Consider the following 15170-nt stretch of genomic DNA (forward strand, 5'->3'; position numbering starts at 1 on the left):
CAGTCTTAATTTGGCAACCCTTTGTTCTGAGACTATGCCCTCTGGCCCTCAATTCTGCCATGAGGGGGAACATCCTCTCAGCATTTACCCCATCAAGTCCCTTAAGAATCCTGGATGTTTTCAATGAGATCACCTCTCATTCTTCTCAACTCCAGTGAGAGAGTCACAATTGGTTTAATCTTTGCTCATAAGACAATCTCTGCATACTAGTGATCATTCCAGTGAACCTTCTCTGAACTGCCCCCAATGAAGTTATATATTTCTTTTAAATAAGTGTAACCAAAATTAGTGAGCTCAGGTTGAGGTTCTAGATGTAGGTTTGATCGCTGAGCTGAAAGGGTCATTTCCAGACATTTCATCACCCTACTAGGGAACATCTTCAGTGGGCCTCCGGGCAAAGCACTGCTGATGATTCCTGCTTTCTGTTTGTGTGTTTGGGTTTCTTTGGGTGGTTGATGTCTTTTCCTGTGGTGATGTCATTTCCTGTTCTATTTCTCAGGGGGTGGTAGATGGAGTCCAACTCAATGTGTTTGTTGATAGAGTTCCGTTTGGAATGCCATGCTTCTAGGAATCCTCTTGCGTGTCTTTGTTTGGCTTGTCCGAGGATGGATGTATTGGCCCAGTCGAAGTGGTATCCTTCCTTATCTGTATGTAAGGATACTAGTGAGAGAGGGTCATGTCGTTTTGTGGCTAGTTGATGTTCATGTATCCTGGTGGCTAATTTTCTGCCTGTTTGTCCAATGTAGTGTTTGTTACAGTTATTGCACGGTATTTTGCTTGCTGTCTGTATATAGTCTTTCAAATTCATTAGCTGCTGTTTTAGTGTGTTGGTGGGTTTGTGGGCTACCATGATGCCAAGAGTAGTCTGGCAGTCATTTCTGAGATCTCTTTAATGTAGGGGAGAGTGGCTAGGGTTTCTGGTTTCTGCTTCGCCCGGAGGCCCACTGAAGATGTTACCTAGTAGGGTGACGAAACGTCTGGAAATGAACCTTCCAGCTCAGCGAGCAAACCTACATCCAGTACCAAAAATGCCCACAGTAACTCCAAATGTGGTCTCAGCAACATCTTGACAGTTGCAGTAAGCCTTCCTTACTCTTGTACTCACCCACTTCCATTTGCCTTTGTGATTTTTTTTGCTGCACTATGTGCTAGCTTTCTGCGTTTCGTGTGCACATACCCCAAAGATCTATTGTTGCATCCTTTTGCTGTTTCTGTCTATTTAAATAATATTTTGTTCTTCCAAAATCAACAGCTTTGCATTTTCCTATGTTGTACTCCATTTGCCGCCTTTTGCCCACATACTTAAACTATCGATGCCTATCTGTTTGAATCCCTCTCACAATCACCCTTTCCACCTATTTTAGTGTTTTGCAAATTTAGCTACAGTACATTGACTTCCTTCTTCCAAGTCATTAATGTATAAACAGTTGCAGTCCCAGCACTAATCCTTGTGGAACCCCATTGGTCTCAGGTTGCCAGCCTGAAAAATAACCCTTCATCCCCACTCACTGTTCGTTGTGTGTGAGCCAATTCTCTATCCATGGCAATATACTACCTCTTAACATTATGGGCACTTATGTGGTGCCCTGTTGAACGCCTTCTGGAAGTCCAGACACGATACACAAACGCAAACAACTGATTCTCATCTATCCATTCAGGTTGAGACTTTTTTTTAAAAAAAAACCTCTAATAAATTAGTCAGACATGATTTCCATATCATGAAGCCCTGCTGACTCTGCTTGATTAGATAATGATTTTCCAAACATTCTGCTATTACTTATTAATTAATTTGAATACTCTTACAAAAATAGATGTTAGGCTAATCAGCCACAAGTTATTCATTTTTTACCTCTTCCCTTTTTGAATAGGGGTGCCACTTTAGCAGTTTTCCAATCCTCTGATATTCGTCCAGAATTCAATGATTTTGGCATCCCCACTTTCTCTGTAGCTGTCTCTTTTAGGATCCTAGGATGCAACCCACCATTGCCAGAGAACCTATCTGCCTTTAACCACATTATTTGTTGACTTCTAACCTTTCCCACAGAGTGCTACTGTTTGGGGTCTGAACACTACGCCTACCAATTTCTTCTTTCCTTTGCTATTTTTTCCCCACCCAAATGGAATATTCATCATCCAAGCCTAGATCATCACACACGATTCCAGCCTTGAGCAACTGTCAGTGTGGAGTTTGCTCGTTCTCCCCATGTCTGCGCGGGTTTCCTCCGGGTGCTCCGGTTTCCTCCCACAAACCAAAAGATGTGCAGATTAGGTGAATTGGACATGCTAAACTGCCCATAGTGTTCAGGGATATGTAGATTATGTGTAGATATGTAGGTTAGCTAGGGGTAAATATAGAATCATAGGGTAGGGGAATGGGCCTGTGTGGGATACTGTTTGGAGGGTCGGTGTGGACTTGTTAGGCCAAATGGCCAATTTCCACACTGTAAGGATTCTATGATCTTTACAACTCTCCTCACTTCATTTCTTGTTAACAATGCTACCCCGACAAATTTTCCAACCCTCCTATCAGTCCAAAAGGTCAAAAATCCCTGAATTTTACATTCCTAATTTTGAACTCCTTGTAACCATGATTCTGTAATGGTGATGAGATTATATTCATTTACCTTGATTTGCGCCATTAGTTCGTCTACCTTGTTTGGAATGCTTTGTACATTAAGATACTAAGCCTTCAAACTCATTCTCTTATCAAGCTTTCCTACACTTACGTGGTTCCATGGTTACAATATGACAGTCACACATCTGTCCCTTCCTTTTATTTCTCTTGGTGTTCAGCCACATCACTAAACCCTACCACCTCAAACCATTTAAAGCCCCATCTACAACACTAGTTATGCGATTCACCAGGACCGTTGTCCCAGTATGATTCAGGTGAAGCCTGTCCAATTAGAACGATTCCTTCTTTCCCCTATCTTGGTAGCAATGTCCCTGAATTCTCCCACACCAATCTTTGAGGCACGCATTTAACTCTTCAATATTGTTGACCCTGTACCAGTTAACTTGTGGCTAGTAATCTGGAGATTATATACACAATCCCACTCAATTATATGTTAGATTAATGTGATTTTTTTTTCTATAGGGTGGTTTGAGTGCTCAATCATTTATCCACTTAGATCTACAAGACATTAACGATAACCAACCATTATTCAACCCATTGACTTATGTAACCAGTATCAGCAGCCATACACAGCCAGGAACAGAGATTACAAATGTGATGGCCTCTGACAGGGATTCTGGAGTCAATGGAAAGGTGTCATATGAACTTCTAACTGGAAACTTCTCTTCTTTGTTCTCTGTAGACTCCTCGACAGGTATAATAAAATTATTTCTTCTGATTTCAACATTACATTGTTCATATTGAACTTCACTATAGTAATCACATTCTGCCAAATTTATCTTTTAGTAAGACTGATAATGACTGCACCAGATCTTCCCCTGAATTTTAAGTCCTTCCAGTTCATGACATGTCCCAGATCCTGACTGAAAAAAATCAGTCTTTGCCAATGCTATAATAGAACCAAAGGCTAGAAAGTTGAGTCTTGTCAAATTTCTTTTCCTGTGGAAACTACCTCACCTCTGCTCATTGCTACTTTCTCAGCTTAACCTTAATCGAGAAGTTAATGTGTACCTCAAGATGTTTATCCTTAAGATTACTGATTTTTGGTTAGATCAGAGACACGACTTTGATATCTTTGCCATTTTAGTGTGCATTCAATAGCGGTGTTTTACCACAAATAGTTCCAGCATTCATCACTTCATCACTGACTCAAACAATACGATTTTCAACTGCATCTGAAATTAGTCACGATTAAAATACCTTTCTTTGAAGATAGCTTTATCTTAAATCCATAATGATTATTTTATTCAGTGAAATATAAAAGCCTCATTATCTAGCAAGATAAGTAAGATCAGAAGTGCTTCTTTATTGAAAAATAAAGTCTTTTGCTTAAGTGGTATGAACTTTCTTATTGTTAGCCTTTCTTTCTTCTACCAACCTCCATCACCCTAAAAAAAAATCTTGCCTGCCAAAAAAGTGTGGTTTAATCTCAAATGCTAAAAATTTGGTGTTATCTTGTGAATATCTAAATTTGATTCCGTTACAAGGGCAATTAAGTATGACTAATAAATGTTAACCTTGCCGTCAATGCTGTCATCCTACCAAAAAATGAACAAATGTCAATTATGTGCACACAGTAGATACTGTCCATATCAAGGTGTGTGAACAGTTGCTTGCAAATTGAGTTAATCCGATGCTGTTTAATATTGTAGTTTTGTATTTACATTGTCTAACACTGTTTACTTATTACTTTAATTCCATTAGAAGGTAAATTGCAATGTAACTTTAATAACAAATGGTCTTATTCTAAAAATAGATGTACCAAGCTAACTGTTTGAATTTATGATCGTTTGTGAGTCAAAAACAGAAAATGTCAGCTAAGAAAAAACATTCCAGGAGCATATTGTTTTCATGGTTTCAGGAGCAGATATTGGGAAACCATGCAACACCAGGTTGTAGTCCAACAGGTTTATTTGGAAGCACTAGCTTTCGGAGTGCTGCTCCTTCATCAGATGGTTGTGGAGTATAAGATCGTAAGACACAGAATTTATAGCAAAAGTTTACAGTGTGATGTAACTGGAATTATATATTGAAAAAGACTTGGATTGTTTGTTAAGTCTCTCATCTTTAAGAATGGGCATGTTGGTTTCAGTTCTTTCAAATGTAAATCACAGAACTTTTTTAAAGTTCCATTCTCAAGTGAACTTTAACAATTGTTGTCATGTCAGCCGGATAATGCATTTAAGGTGTGAGGTGCCTTGTGTGAGACTGTCTGTGTTACAATGTTCAGACTGATTCTAACTTGAAAAAAACGGATTTACAGAATTTTACATGGATTCATGCAGTTTTTGAGCAAAATAAAATGTAATTCTCACACCTTAAATGTATTATCTGAGCTGACATGACGCCAATTGTTAAAGTTCACTTGAGAATGTAACTTTTAAAAAAAGTTCTGCGATTTACATATGAAAGAACTGAAACCAGCATGTTCATTCTAAGAGATGAGAGACTTAACAAACAATCCAGGTCTTTTTCAATATATAATTTCAGTTGCATCACACTGTAAATTTTTGCTATAAATTTTGTGTCTTAGGATCTTATACTCCACAACCACCTGATGAAGGAGCAGCGCTCCGAAAGCTAGTGCTTCCAATTAAACCTGTTGGACTATAACCTGGTGTTGTGTGATTTTTAACTTTGTACACCCCAGTCCAGTACCGGTATCTCCAAATTATATTGGGAAACAGCACACTCTGATTTCTTTACATTAATTGAAATGGGCAAAAGCCAGGATAACAGGGAGACATTGTAATATTAAATCCTTTAAATATGTCAGTTTAAATTTGATGTCATAGAGACTAATATTACTTCCTTTTTGTTTTCTAGGTGCAGTGTATTTAACTTCTACCTTCAGTCACCTACAGGTTTCTGATGTGCAGTTGAAAATTTCTGCACGTGATGGTGGCAATTTGACTTCGTCTCTGAATGCAACTGTAACTGTCCACATTCTTCAAAGTTCTGTAGCTCCAACAGTGTTTGAGCAGTCGTCTTATTCTTTTACCATACTAGAAAGTGTCCCTATAGGAAGTGCTGTTGGAAGAGTACAGGTTGCAAGTATCCAAGGTGTGTTTCAGATGTTCTGCAAAAATAAATTAAGCTGCCTTTCACCCATATGATTAATTGTTTTACATCTTGTAGATAAACATTTAGATCTTCACTGATTTTCAGCTAGCTTGGGCTGATTAGATCGTTCCTGCTGTTATGAAGGTGTAAGGGGTACTGTACCTTTACAAGAGTTGAGGACTTAGCAAGCACATAGGGTGCTGGAGAATTTATGGTGTAACATTTGGTCCAGCAGCTAGCAGTACCTGGGTTGCTATGAGATGAAAAACAAATTCAAATTCAGCCAATCAGTTTAAATTATGCCCCAAGATACTAAGCTCCACTAAAGTTTTAATTTAGTATTTTAACAATATTAAAACAATGAAATGATCTGATGTTTTGGGGTATAGGACCAGAATAAATTAAACAGTTGGGGGAGAACTGCCAAGCCACCAACATATGCAGATTGCCCGCAGAATAGCTCTCTTAAAGGTACCTGTATCTATTAATGACCTGTGAAACAGAAATCCCTAAGAAGAAGAAAAGAAGACAGAGGAAGATGCAAAGAGAAGATTCAATAGCTGGCTGGTTTTGAAATTTGAATTTTTAGGTAAATCTTAATCGGGAGTTTTTTTGGACTGTATTGTAGAAGGGAAAGTGAAAGATAAGTTAGAGAAAGGAGTTGTAAATAGTTGTTAGTTAATGTTATATGTTCGACTTAATAAATAAAGTTCTTAACATTTTTGTACTTTAAATAGTGACTTTTGGGATAGTTCTTGGCCTCTTTAATTTTAACAGGTTACAGCATGAGTTTAATCATTCCTGAGTTGCTGATTTAAATTAGCGGGGGAGGGAGGGTTTAACCCTGTGTCATAACACTGCCCCTAAATGAGGGGTCAGCTCATTAAGGTGATTTTATAGAAGTTCTCCACTTACTGGAATTGGACAGGGAATTTCAAACAGGGCTGACTAATCATTGAGCGCTTGCAACATTCTCTGCATTATAACCATCCCGTCTATTGTTTAGCACTGTTATTTAAGTGTTCCACCAGTAACACTTTGAGAGGAAGAAGAGGATGGTTTTAAAGTTCAAATACAGTGCAAATATTGAAGAGCATTTGAGTGGCAGACAGTTTTAACTAGGAGGCAGTTGCATTCCTTAGATTAGGTAGTGGATTTTGTCAGATTGGGGGCCAGAGTTGGGAGGATTTGATTAAGAGTGATACAATTAAGCAGACCACAGGTAAAACTAGAGCAGTCAGTACAAGGTTCTTGCTGACTCTGTGGATGAAGGCAAAGGAGTAAATGAGGCTCCGAGAAATGGTACAGGACACTATTTAAGTGATGGAAGTGAAAAGAATGTGGCACTGACAGTATGATTTGTTCCTTTCACCTGCAATTGGAAGTTCTGTGTTGTCTGCTCAGAGCCAGAATTAAGGATATCTCCTGGTAACTGGAAATGATCATCAATTGTCTGTTCTTCATAGGAATAACTTAAGTAGAACTAAGAATATTTTTTTTTGTGAAAAAGTCTTAGAAATTAGAGTTGAACATAGAACATAGAAGAATACAGCGCAGTACAGGCCCTTTGGCCCTCGATGTTGCGCCGATCCAAGCCCACCTAACCTATACTAACCCACTATCCTCCATATACCTATCCAATGCCCGCTTAAATGCCCATAAAGAGTGAGAGTCCACCACTGCTACTGGCAGGGCATTCCATGAACTTACGACTCGCTGAGTGAAGAACCTACCCCTAACTTCAGTCCTATATCTACCCCCCCTTAATTTAAAGCTATGCCCCCTTGTAATACCCGACTCCATACGCGGGAAAAGGTTCACACTGTCAACCCTATCTAACCCCCTAATCATCTTGTACACCTCAATCAAGTCACCCCTAAACCTTCTTTTCTCTAATGAAAACAGCCCCAAGTGTCTCAGTCTTTCCTCATACGATCTTCCTTCCATACCAGGCAACATCCTGGTAAACCTCCTCTGCACCCGTTCCAGTGCCTCCACATCCTTCCTATAGTATGGCGACCAAAACCGCACACAATATTCCAGATGCGGCCGCACCAGAGTCTTATACAACTGCATCATGACCTCAGGACTCCGGAACTCAATTCCTCTACCAATAAAAGCCAGTACGCCATATGCCTTCCTCACAGCACTATTTACCTGGGTGGCAACTTTCAGAGATCTGTGTACATGGACACCAAGATCCCTCTGCTCATCCACACTACCAAGTATCCGACCATTAGCCCAGTACCCCATCTTTTTGTTATTCTTCCCAAAGTGAATCACCTCACACTTAGCTACATTGAATTCCATTTGCCACCTTTCTGCCCAGCTCTGCAGCTTCTCTATATCCTGCTGTAACCTGCCACATCCTTCCTCACTGTCAACAACTCCTCCGACTTTCGTATCATCCGCAAACTTGCTCACCTAACCTTCTAACCCCTCCTCCAGGTCATTTATAAAAATGACAAACAGCAATGGTCCCAAAATAGATCCTTGCGGAACACTGCTAGTGACGGCACTCCATGAAGAAACTTTGCCATCAACTACTACCCTCTGTCTTCTTCCATCCAGCCAATTCCTAATCCAAACCTCCAACTCACCCTCAATGCCATATCTCCGTATTTTCTGCAGTAGCCTACCATGGGGAACCTTATCAAACGCCTTACTAAAATCCATATATACCACATCTACCGCTTTCCCCTCATCAACCTCCTTCGTCACCTTTTCAAAGAATTCAATAAGGTTTGTGAGGCACGACCTGCCCTTCACAAAACCATGCTGACTATTCTTGATCACATTATTCCTATCCAGATGTGCATAAATCCTATCCCTTACAATTCTCTCTAAGACTTTGCCCACAACAGAAGTGAGACTCACCGGCCTATAGTTACTAGGGTTATCCCTACTCCCCTTTTTGAACAAGGGAACCACATTTGCTATCCTCCAGTCTTCTGGCACTACTCCTGTAGACAAAGAGGACATAAAAATCAAGGCCAATGGCTCTGCAATCTCCTCCCTTGCTTCCCAGAGAATCCTAGGATAAATGCCATCAGGCCCAGGGGACTTATCTATTTTCACCTTTTCCAGGATTTCCAACACCTCTTCTCTACATACCTCAAAGCCATCCATTCTACTTATTTGTGACTCAATTACAATCAAAATTAACAATCAAACATTCATATGTAATAACTTCTAGATTCTTACCTGAGATTAATAAAATTGATGAAAGGCAAAACAAGTGACATAGTTGAATATGTGTAACCAAAACATGGTGGACAAAGCAGGAGTTTTGGCCCATGAGGTACTGACACTGGTCCTGAAGAAAGAGAGAGTTGCTTAATTGGGTTGGGCTCAATTTTAAATTTGGCTAATATTAGCATTCTTGTTAGTTGAATAACTAGGGCAATAACTTAAAACTAATGAAAGGAGGGATGGAGGGATTTGGGAAAAGGTAATTTCAAAAGCAGTTGCTGTCAAACAGAGCACTGATGTGTAGCATGGGCCATGGTGCGGTTGGAGAGTTTGACAATGATATTAGAATGTTAGCAATTAAGGTGACATCAGGGAATAATAACAAAAATACCTAAAGGCCCAATATATTAGTGTGAAGAATTCCTAAGTTAATAGATGAATTAAAGAATAGATAAATACAGTAGTGCCTCAGCTTACGAATTTAATCCGTTCCGGGACCAGTTCGCGAATTGAATCAATTTTTCCCATTGTTCGGATAGCGTAAGAATGCTTGGACGGCTGTTCACAGTGCACACGCCAAAGATGAATTGAATTAGACCACGCGGGGCTCGAGAGCTTTTGCGTTCAACAAGCGGGTAGCAAAGCAGAACAATGAAACCACGTGGTCGCACAAAGGCTTTTTGCATTCATACCTTTGTTCGTATATTGAAATTCGTACGTACGTCGAAGCAAAATTTTACATACAATCCTGTTTGCAAACCGATTTGTATGTGAACGGGGTCGTTCGTATGTCGAGGTGCTACTGTATTAAGGAATTTGTTTTAGTACTTGTTACGGCGATGTGATTATAGATTAACCAAGGCTCAGAATTCAATATTCCAAGATTCTTAATTATCAGGGAGGAGACGCAAAATGGACAAGTGGGCGATAGTTACTTTAATAATAAAGAATGGGAAAAGGAAAGTAGAGAGGAAGAATCTTGTTATGGAGAATCTGTTTAGATGGAGCAAAAAACCAAGAATGGGCAAAAAGCAATGATGTTTATAGTTTACTGGCTGCTTAACAGTAGTCATGCTGTTGAACAGAGTTTAAATCAAGAAATTAAAAGTGCATTTAACTTGGATAATACTGTAATCGTGTGGAATTTTATATAAAATGGGCAGTTCAAATCTGTTAATAGTAGTGTTAGGGAGGAGGAATTAATGTAATTCGTTCAAGATAGTTTTCTAGTTCAGTATATCAATGAACCAATGAGGAAGCAGGTTATTTTATTTTTAGACCGTCAACTTTAATAAGGTAATGGAAAAGGTTGATTATAATGAATTTTATAGGGAATAATTTAGTTAAGTCCAAAACTAGGGTATTAAGTCTGGAGAGCAGCCTATGTTGAATAAGTGTAATGTTGATTGGGATACTGGGTTAAAAATATGGTAGATAGGCAATAGAAACCATTTAAATAATTCAGTAATAATTTGCAATAATTAAACATTTTGGTAAGGAATGAAAATTCTACAGAAAATAGTCTCAAACTGTGGCTAACTGTAGAGGTTAGCTTGTACTCTATTAAACGAAGAGGCTTTTCCACATGAACATAAAAATTAAGAGTAAAATGTTGAATAAATATCCTGTTGAGCCTGCTTCTAGTGATTGCAGGCATCTGGCAGGCAATTTTTTGTGGAACAGGACGTCTCAGCTGCAGTACTTAATAGCTTGAGAAGCTCTTTTAGTCAACAGTCGAGTGTTGGATTGCTGCTTAACTGGTAGGTTTTCTTGCTGGTGGGAGCCAGGGATTACTGCCCTTAAAGATGCCCAACCCCACACTTCTTGTGAAAAGAACTAATTGTGGCCAATGTCTGTGTGTATCCTGTAAAGTCTCTTCGAAATCGTGTTTGTTTTAATTAAATTGTCTCTCATTCTTCTAAATTCCAGAGAATATAGACCATACTTATTCAGCCTGTCATCACAGGACAGCTTTCTTATCCAGCCTTGTGACTCATTGCAATACGTCCTGCAATGCAAGTGTAGTGTTCTTTAAATTTGGAAGCCAGAGCTGCACACATTATTCCAGATGTGATCTTCCTAAAGCTCTGTCCTGTTGTAGCAAGCCTTGCTTTTCTATCTCAGTCCCCTTTGATTACAGACCCAGATACCATTTGCCTTCCTCATTAGTGTCCCTACTTAAGACTAGGTGGAGGTAATATTTTTGTCCCTATTTATTCATCTATTAACTGTTTCTGCGCTATAACTTGGGTGTTCCATTGTGGTTCCAAAACAAATAATAAGCTCCAAGGTTCGAAAGAATTGTAAATTTCAATGTTAGTCTCTAAACAACATTTCTAAAAACCGATAGAGGATTTCACTGCAATTTGATACGCAACCCAAGAAAGAACTGATTTAGTTTTTAAAGAAGTTGTGCATATGGATCCAGATCCTGGAATTTCTTAGAAGATCCATCCATTAACATTAGGAAATGGGGTACAAATTGGCTATCTTTTAGAAAGGCGTGTGTTGTTTGATTTAGAATATTGTGGTTTGTCTCACTACTGTGATACACTTTGTCATAGCTGTCAAAATGTGATCAGAGCTCTTAGAGTAGATTATTGGATACAAACTAGTCTGAAGCCTCCTCAGTGAGATAGAAATTCTTAGTAATAAGGATCTCTTTTTTTACAGTTTTGTAGTTGCAAACCATCAACAAGCAGGAAAGTGCAAGAAAATTGTAACAGCATTGAGTTAACATAGTATGGTGGAGGTATGCACTCTACTGAATTCCCCCTATACTTGCTATTTTCTGTGCCTGCTTGATAACTTGTGTTCCACAAATTTCTCTGGACATTAGTGTTTAAAGATTTCACGCCTTTCAAAAAATGTTATGCTTTTCTATTCTTCGAGCTAAAATGAAAATTCATGCACTTTCTTAAGTGGCACTCCAGCAGCCACCATTTTGGCCACTCGCCTAACCTGTCTACATCTCTTTGCAGCATTTTTATGTTTCCATTCCCGCCTACCTTTGTATCATTCGCAAACATAGATATATTAATTTCTATTTCTTTGTCTATGTCATTAGTACAGATTTTAAATGCCAGATCACAACACTGGTACTTGTGACACACCATAAGTTATAGGCTGCCAGCTTGAAAAGGTCCTGTTTGTTCCTATTTTTCAAGTTTTGTCCATTAACCAGTCCTCTTGCTATGTATTACCCTAACTTCAAAAGCCCTGAACTTCTTGATTATGTTAATGCATAGCACCTGAATGCCTTTTGGAATTCCAAGTATACCACATCTACTGGTTCTGTTTCATTTACCTCCCTACTTACATCCTCAAAAATCCCTAATAAATTCTTCAAACACCGTTTCTCTTTTAATAACCAATGTTAACAATGCCTGATCATACTATGTTGTTAGGACTACCTTAATGATGCCTTAATAATGACTGATGTCAGGTTAACTGTCTTGTAATTCCCTGATTTCTATCTCTTCCTCTCCCCCTGAACAGCATATCCCATTTATTGACTTATAATTTGTTGTGGCCATTATGGAGGTCTGGAAATTTATAACCACTGTACCAAATATCTCTGCAGTTAATCTTTTAGAGGCCACAGGTGTAGATTATCAGAAACTGGGGATTTGTTAGATTTGGCCTTTTAAAGTTTCTCTGGTACTTTTTCACTGGTGATATTATTCATCGTAATTTACTCACTCTTACCAGGCCCTGGACTCCCCTCTGTTTCTATGTTGTAATTTAAATGAATGAAAAACTGATAGAGAAAATAGGACATCAGAATAAGCTGCCAAGGGACATAAGCTTTGACATGTATGTAAAAGTAAAGCGATCATCAAGAGTGGATGGGTCCCTTAGAAGTAGAGACAGAAGAAACGGAAATAAGAAATTCATAGTCATACAGCACAAAAACAGACCATTTGGTCCACCATATCTATGATGACCAACATGCACCAAACTGTACTCATCCCATTTATCTCCGCTTGGTCTATAGTCTACTATGCCCCAACATTTTAAATGCTCATCCAAATGCTTCTTAAATATTGTGAGAATACCTACCTCCACTACCCTCTCAAGCAGCATGTTCCACATTTCAATTATGCTGTGGATGAAAAAAAGTTTCTTCAGATCCCCTCTAAACTACTTCTCACTTTAAATTTATGCGCTGTGGTCTTAGACACATCTGCCATGGGAGAAAAGATTCTCACAATCTACCCCAACTATACCTCTCATAATTTTGAGTACCTCAATCAGATCCCCTTCCCCTCAGCTTCCTGTGCTCCAAGGAAAACAAAACCAAACCTATTGAGTTTGTCCTCATAACTGAGACCTCCTGATGACTTTACTCTGCATCCTCCAATGCAATCATGTCCTTTTGATAGTGAGGCAAACAGAACTGCACACATTATTCCATATGTGGCCCAACCAATGTTTTTAGAATCATTACAAGACTTCTGAGCTCCTATGTTCTGTGCCTCAGCACATGAAGGCAAATGCCCCATATGCCGCCTTCACCACCCTGTCTAGCTGCGCTGACACCTTCAGGGATCTATGGACTTCCAAAACCAGGACAAAGTAGCTGCTTGATTGACACATTACCCACAAACATGCATTCCCTCCATTTGCCAAATTCAACAGCAACAGCGTGTACTATCTACAAGATGCACACAGAAATTCACCAAAGATCCTTAGACAGCACCTTCCAAACCCACAACCACTTCTATCTAGAAAGACAAGGGCAGCAGATACAGGGAAACACCACCATCTGCAAGTCCCCGATCAAGCCATTTACCATACTGACTCAGAGATATATTGCTATTCAATTTTTTTTTTACTGGGTCAAAATCCCAGAAGCCTCTCCCTAATTGCAGTGTGAGTTAACCCATAACGCAACGGTTGCAAAGATTCAAGAAGGCAGCTCACCACCACCTTCTCAAGGGACAGGCAATATATGCTGGCCTGGCCAACAATGACAACATGATGAATGAATGAAAGAAAACTCCATCTATTAACTTATTATTGTCTATTATAATCCTAGCATTTTGTGTACCCTGTTATTACTTTCAAATATTCTCTCTGTTCCCCTACCCCTAAAGAGTTCGCTTAAACCTACCTGACAACACTGGCAGAACACCCCACAAGGAACACTGCTCTAGCTCTATTCAGATACAACCTGTTTGCTAATACTGTTGTCTTCATAGGGTCAGTCTTAGTGTCCCAGGAATCTAAAGTCCTCCGTCCCGCACCATCTTTTGAGCCACACATTTGGCTGTCTTACTGTCCAATTTCTGTACTCTCACGTGCTACTGGGAGTAAGCCAGAGATTACTGTTTTAGAGATCTTGCTTGGTAATTTTCTAATTAGCTTTCTAAATTTTGATTGCAGGACCACATCTCCCTTCCTACCAATGCTGTTAGTGTCAATGTAGACTGTTCACCTTCCCGAGGAAGAATGTCCTGCAGTTATTCTGACACTCCTGATCCCAACACCAAGGGAGACAACAAACCATCCTGGAGTCAAGTTGCAGCCAAAGAAACACCTCTCTGTTTCTATAACTAAAGAATCCCCTTGTACATCACCTGTGCTGCACTCCAAGCATCCATTTGTTTCACTGATACCCAGAATGGAAAACTGGTTAGTGAGTGGAATCTCTGGGAACTGCTGCATTTCCTTCCTGTTTAGCTGGGACTGCCTGACAGTCGCCCATTCCCTGTCTGTCTGTTTGTCTCTGTCTTGTGGTGTGACCACTTCTCTGAATATGCTATCCACATAGTTCTGTCTCTCACAGATGCATCTCAGAGCTGCTACTCTAACTCTGACACCAAAGTTCCAGTTCATGTGGCTGGTGACTGTACTGCGCATGGACTCAGCTGGGTCATGAGAAAAGTCCAGAATCCCCTCTTTCTCAGGGACATTATGCTTACCCAAGCTGTCTGTCTCTTTCTAATCCCCCTTTGCCTTAACCTTAAACCTTTAAATCACTTTACTTACTTTAATGAAGAGTAATGAAGCCACTGTAGGAAGTTGTGGCTGTCGTGGAAGATCACTACTATCTTACTGAATGCAGAGAACGTATGTGGTATTGAATGGCATATTACTGCTCCTATTCCCAATGTTTATAACTTTCTTCCTCGGACCAGGGATTATGGGAGTTCTCTGGGCCTCCTCAGAAATCTGGACTTCTGCCTCAGCTGTAAGTTACCACGAGGAGTCACTGAGCAGTGTCACAGTTTACAATGTTGGAAAGAGTGCAGGTATAACTTAGGAAGTAGAGATC

The 15170-nt window shown here is 39.6% G+C and overlaps 1 protein-coding gene across 1 annotated transcript in view; it reads left to right on the top strand.

Annotated features, from left to right (window-relative positions):
• The window catches only part of dchs2 (dachsous cadherin-related 2), a 142447-nt gene that overhangs the window by 14008 nt on the left and 113269 nt on the right, over positions 1–15170 (top strand). The window contains exons 3-4 of the mRNA XM_043700192.2: positions 3098–3329; positions 5462–5698. Coding sequence (XP_043556127.2) covers positions 3098–3329; positions 5462–5698 — 469 coding nt within the window. The remainder of the gene's footprint in view (positions 1–3097; positions 3330–5461; positions 5699–15170) is intronic.

Source organism: Chiloscyllium plagiosum, unplaced genomic scaffold (genome assembly GCF_037043375.1).
Source record: "Chiloscyllium plagiosum isolate Xiang-an unplaced genomic scaffold, Cpla_swu_hap1 HiC_scaffold_1, whole genome shotgun sequence".
Lineage (NCBI taxonomy): Eukaryota > Metazoa > Chordata > Chondrichthyes > Orectolobiformes > Hemiscylliidae > Chiloscyllium > Chiloscyllium plagiosum.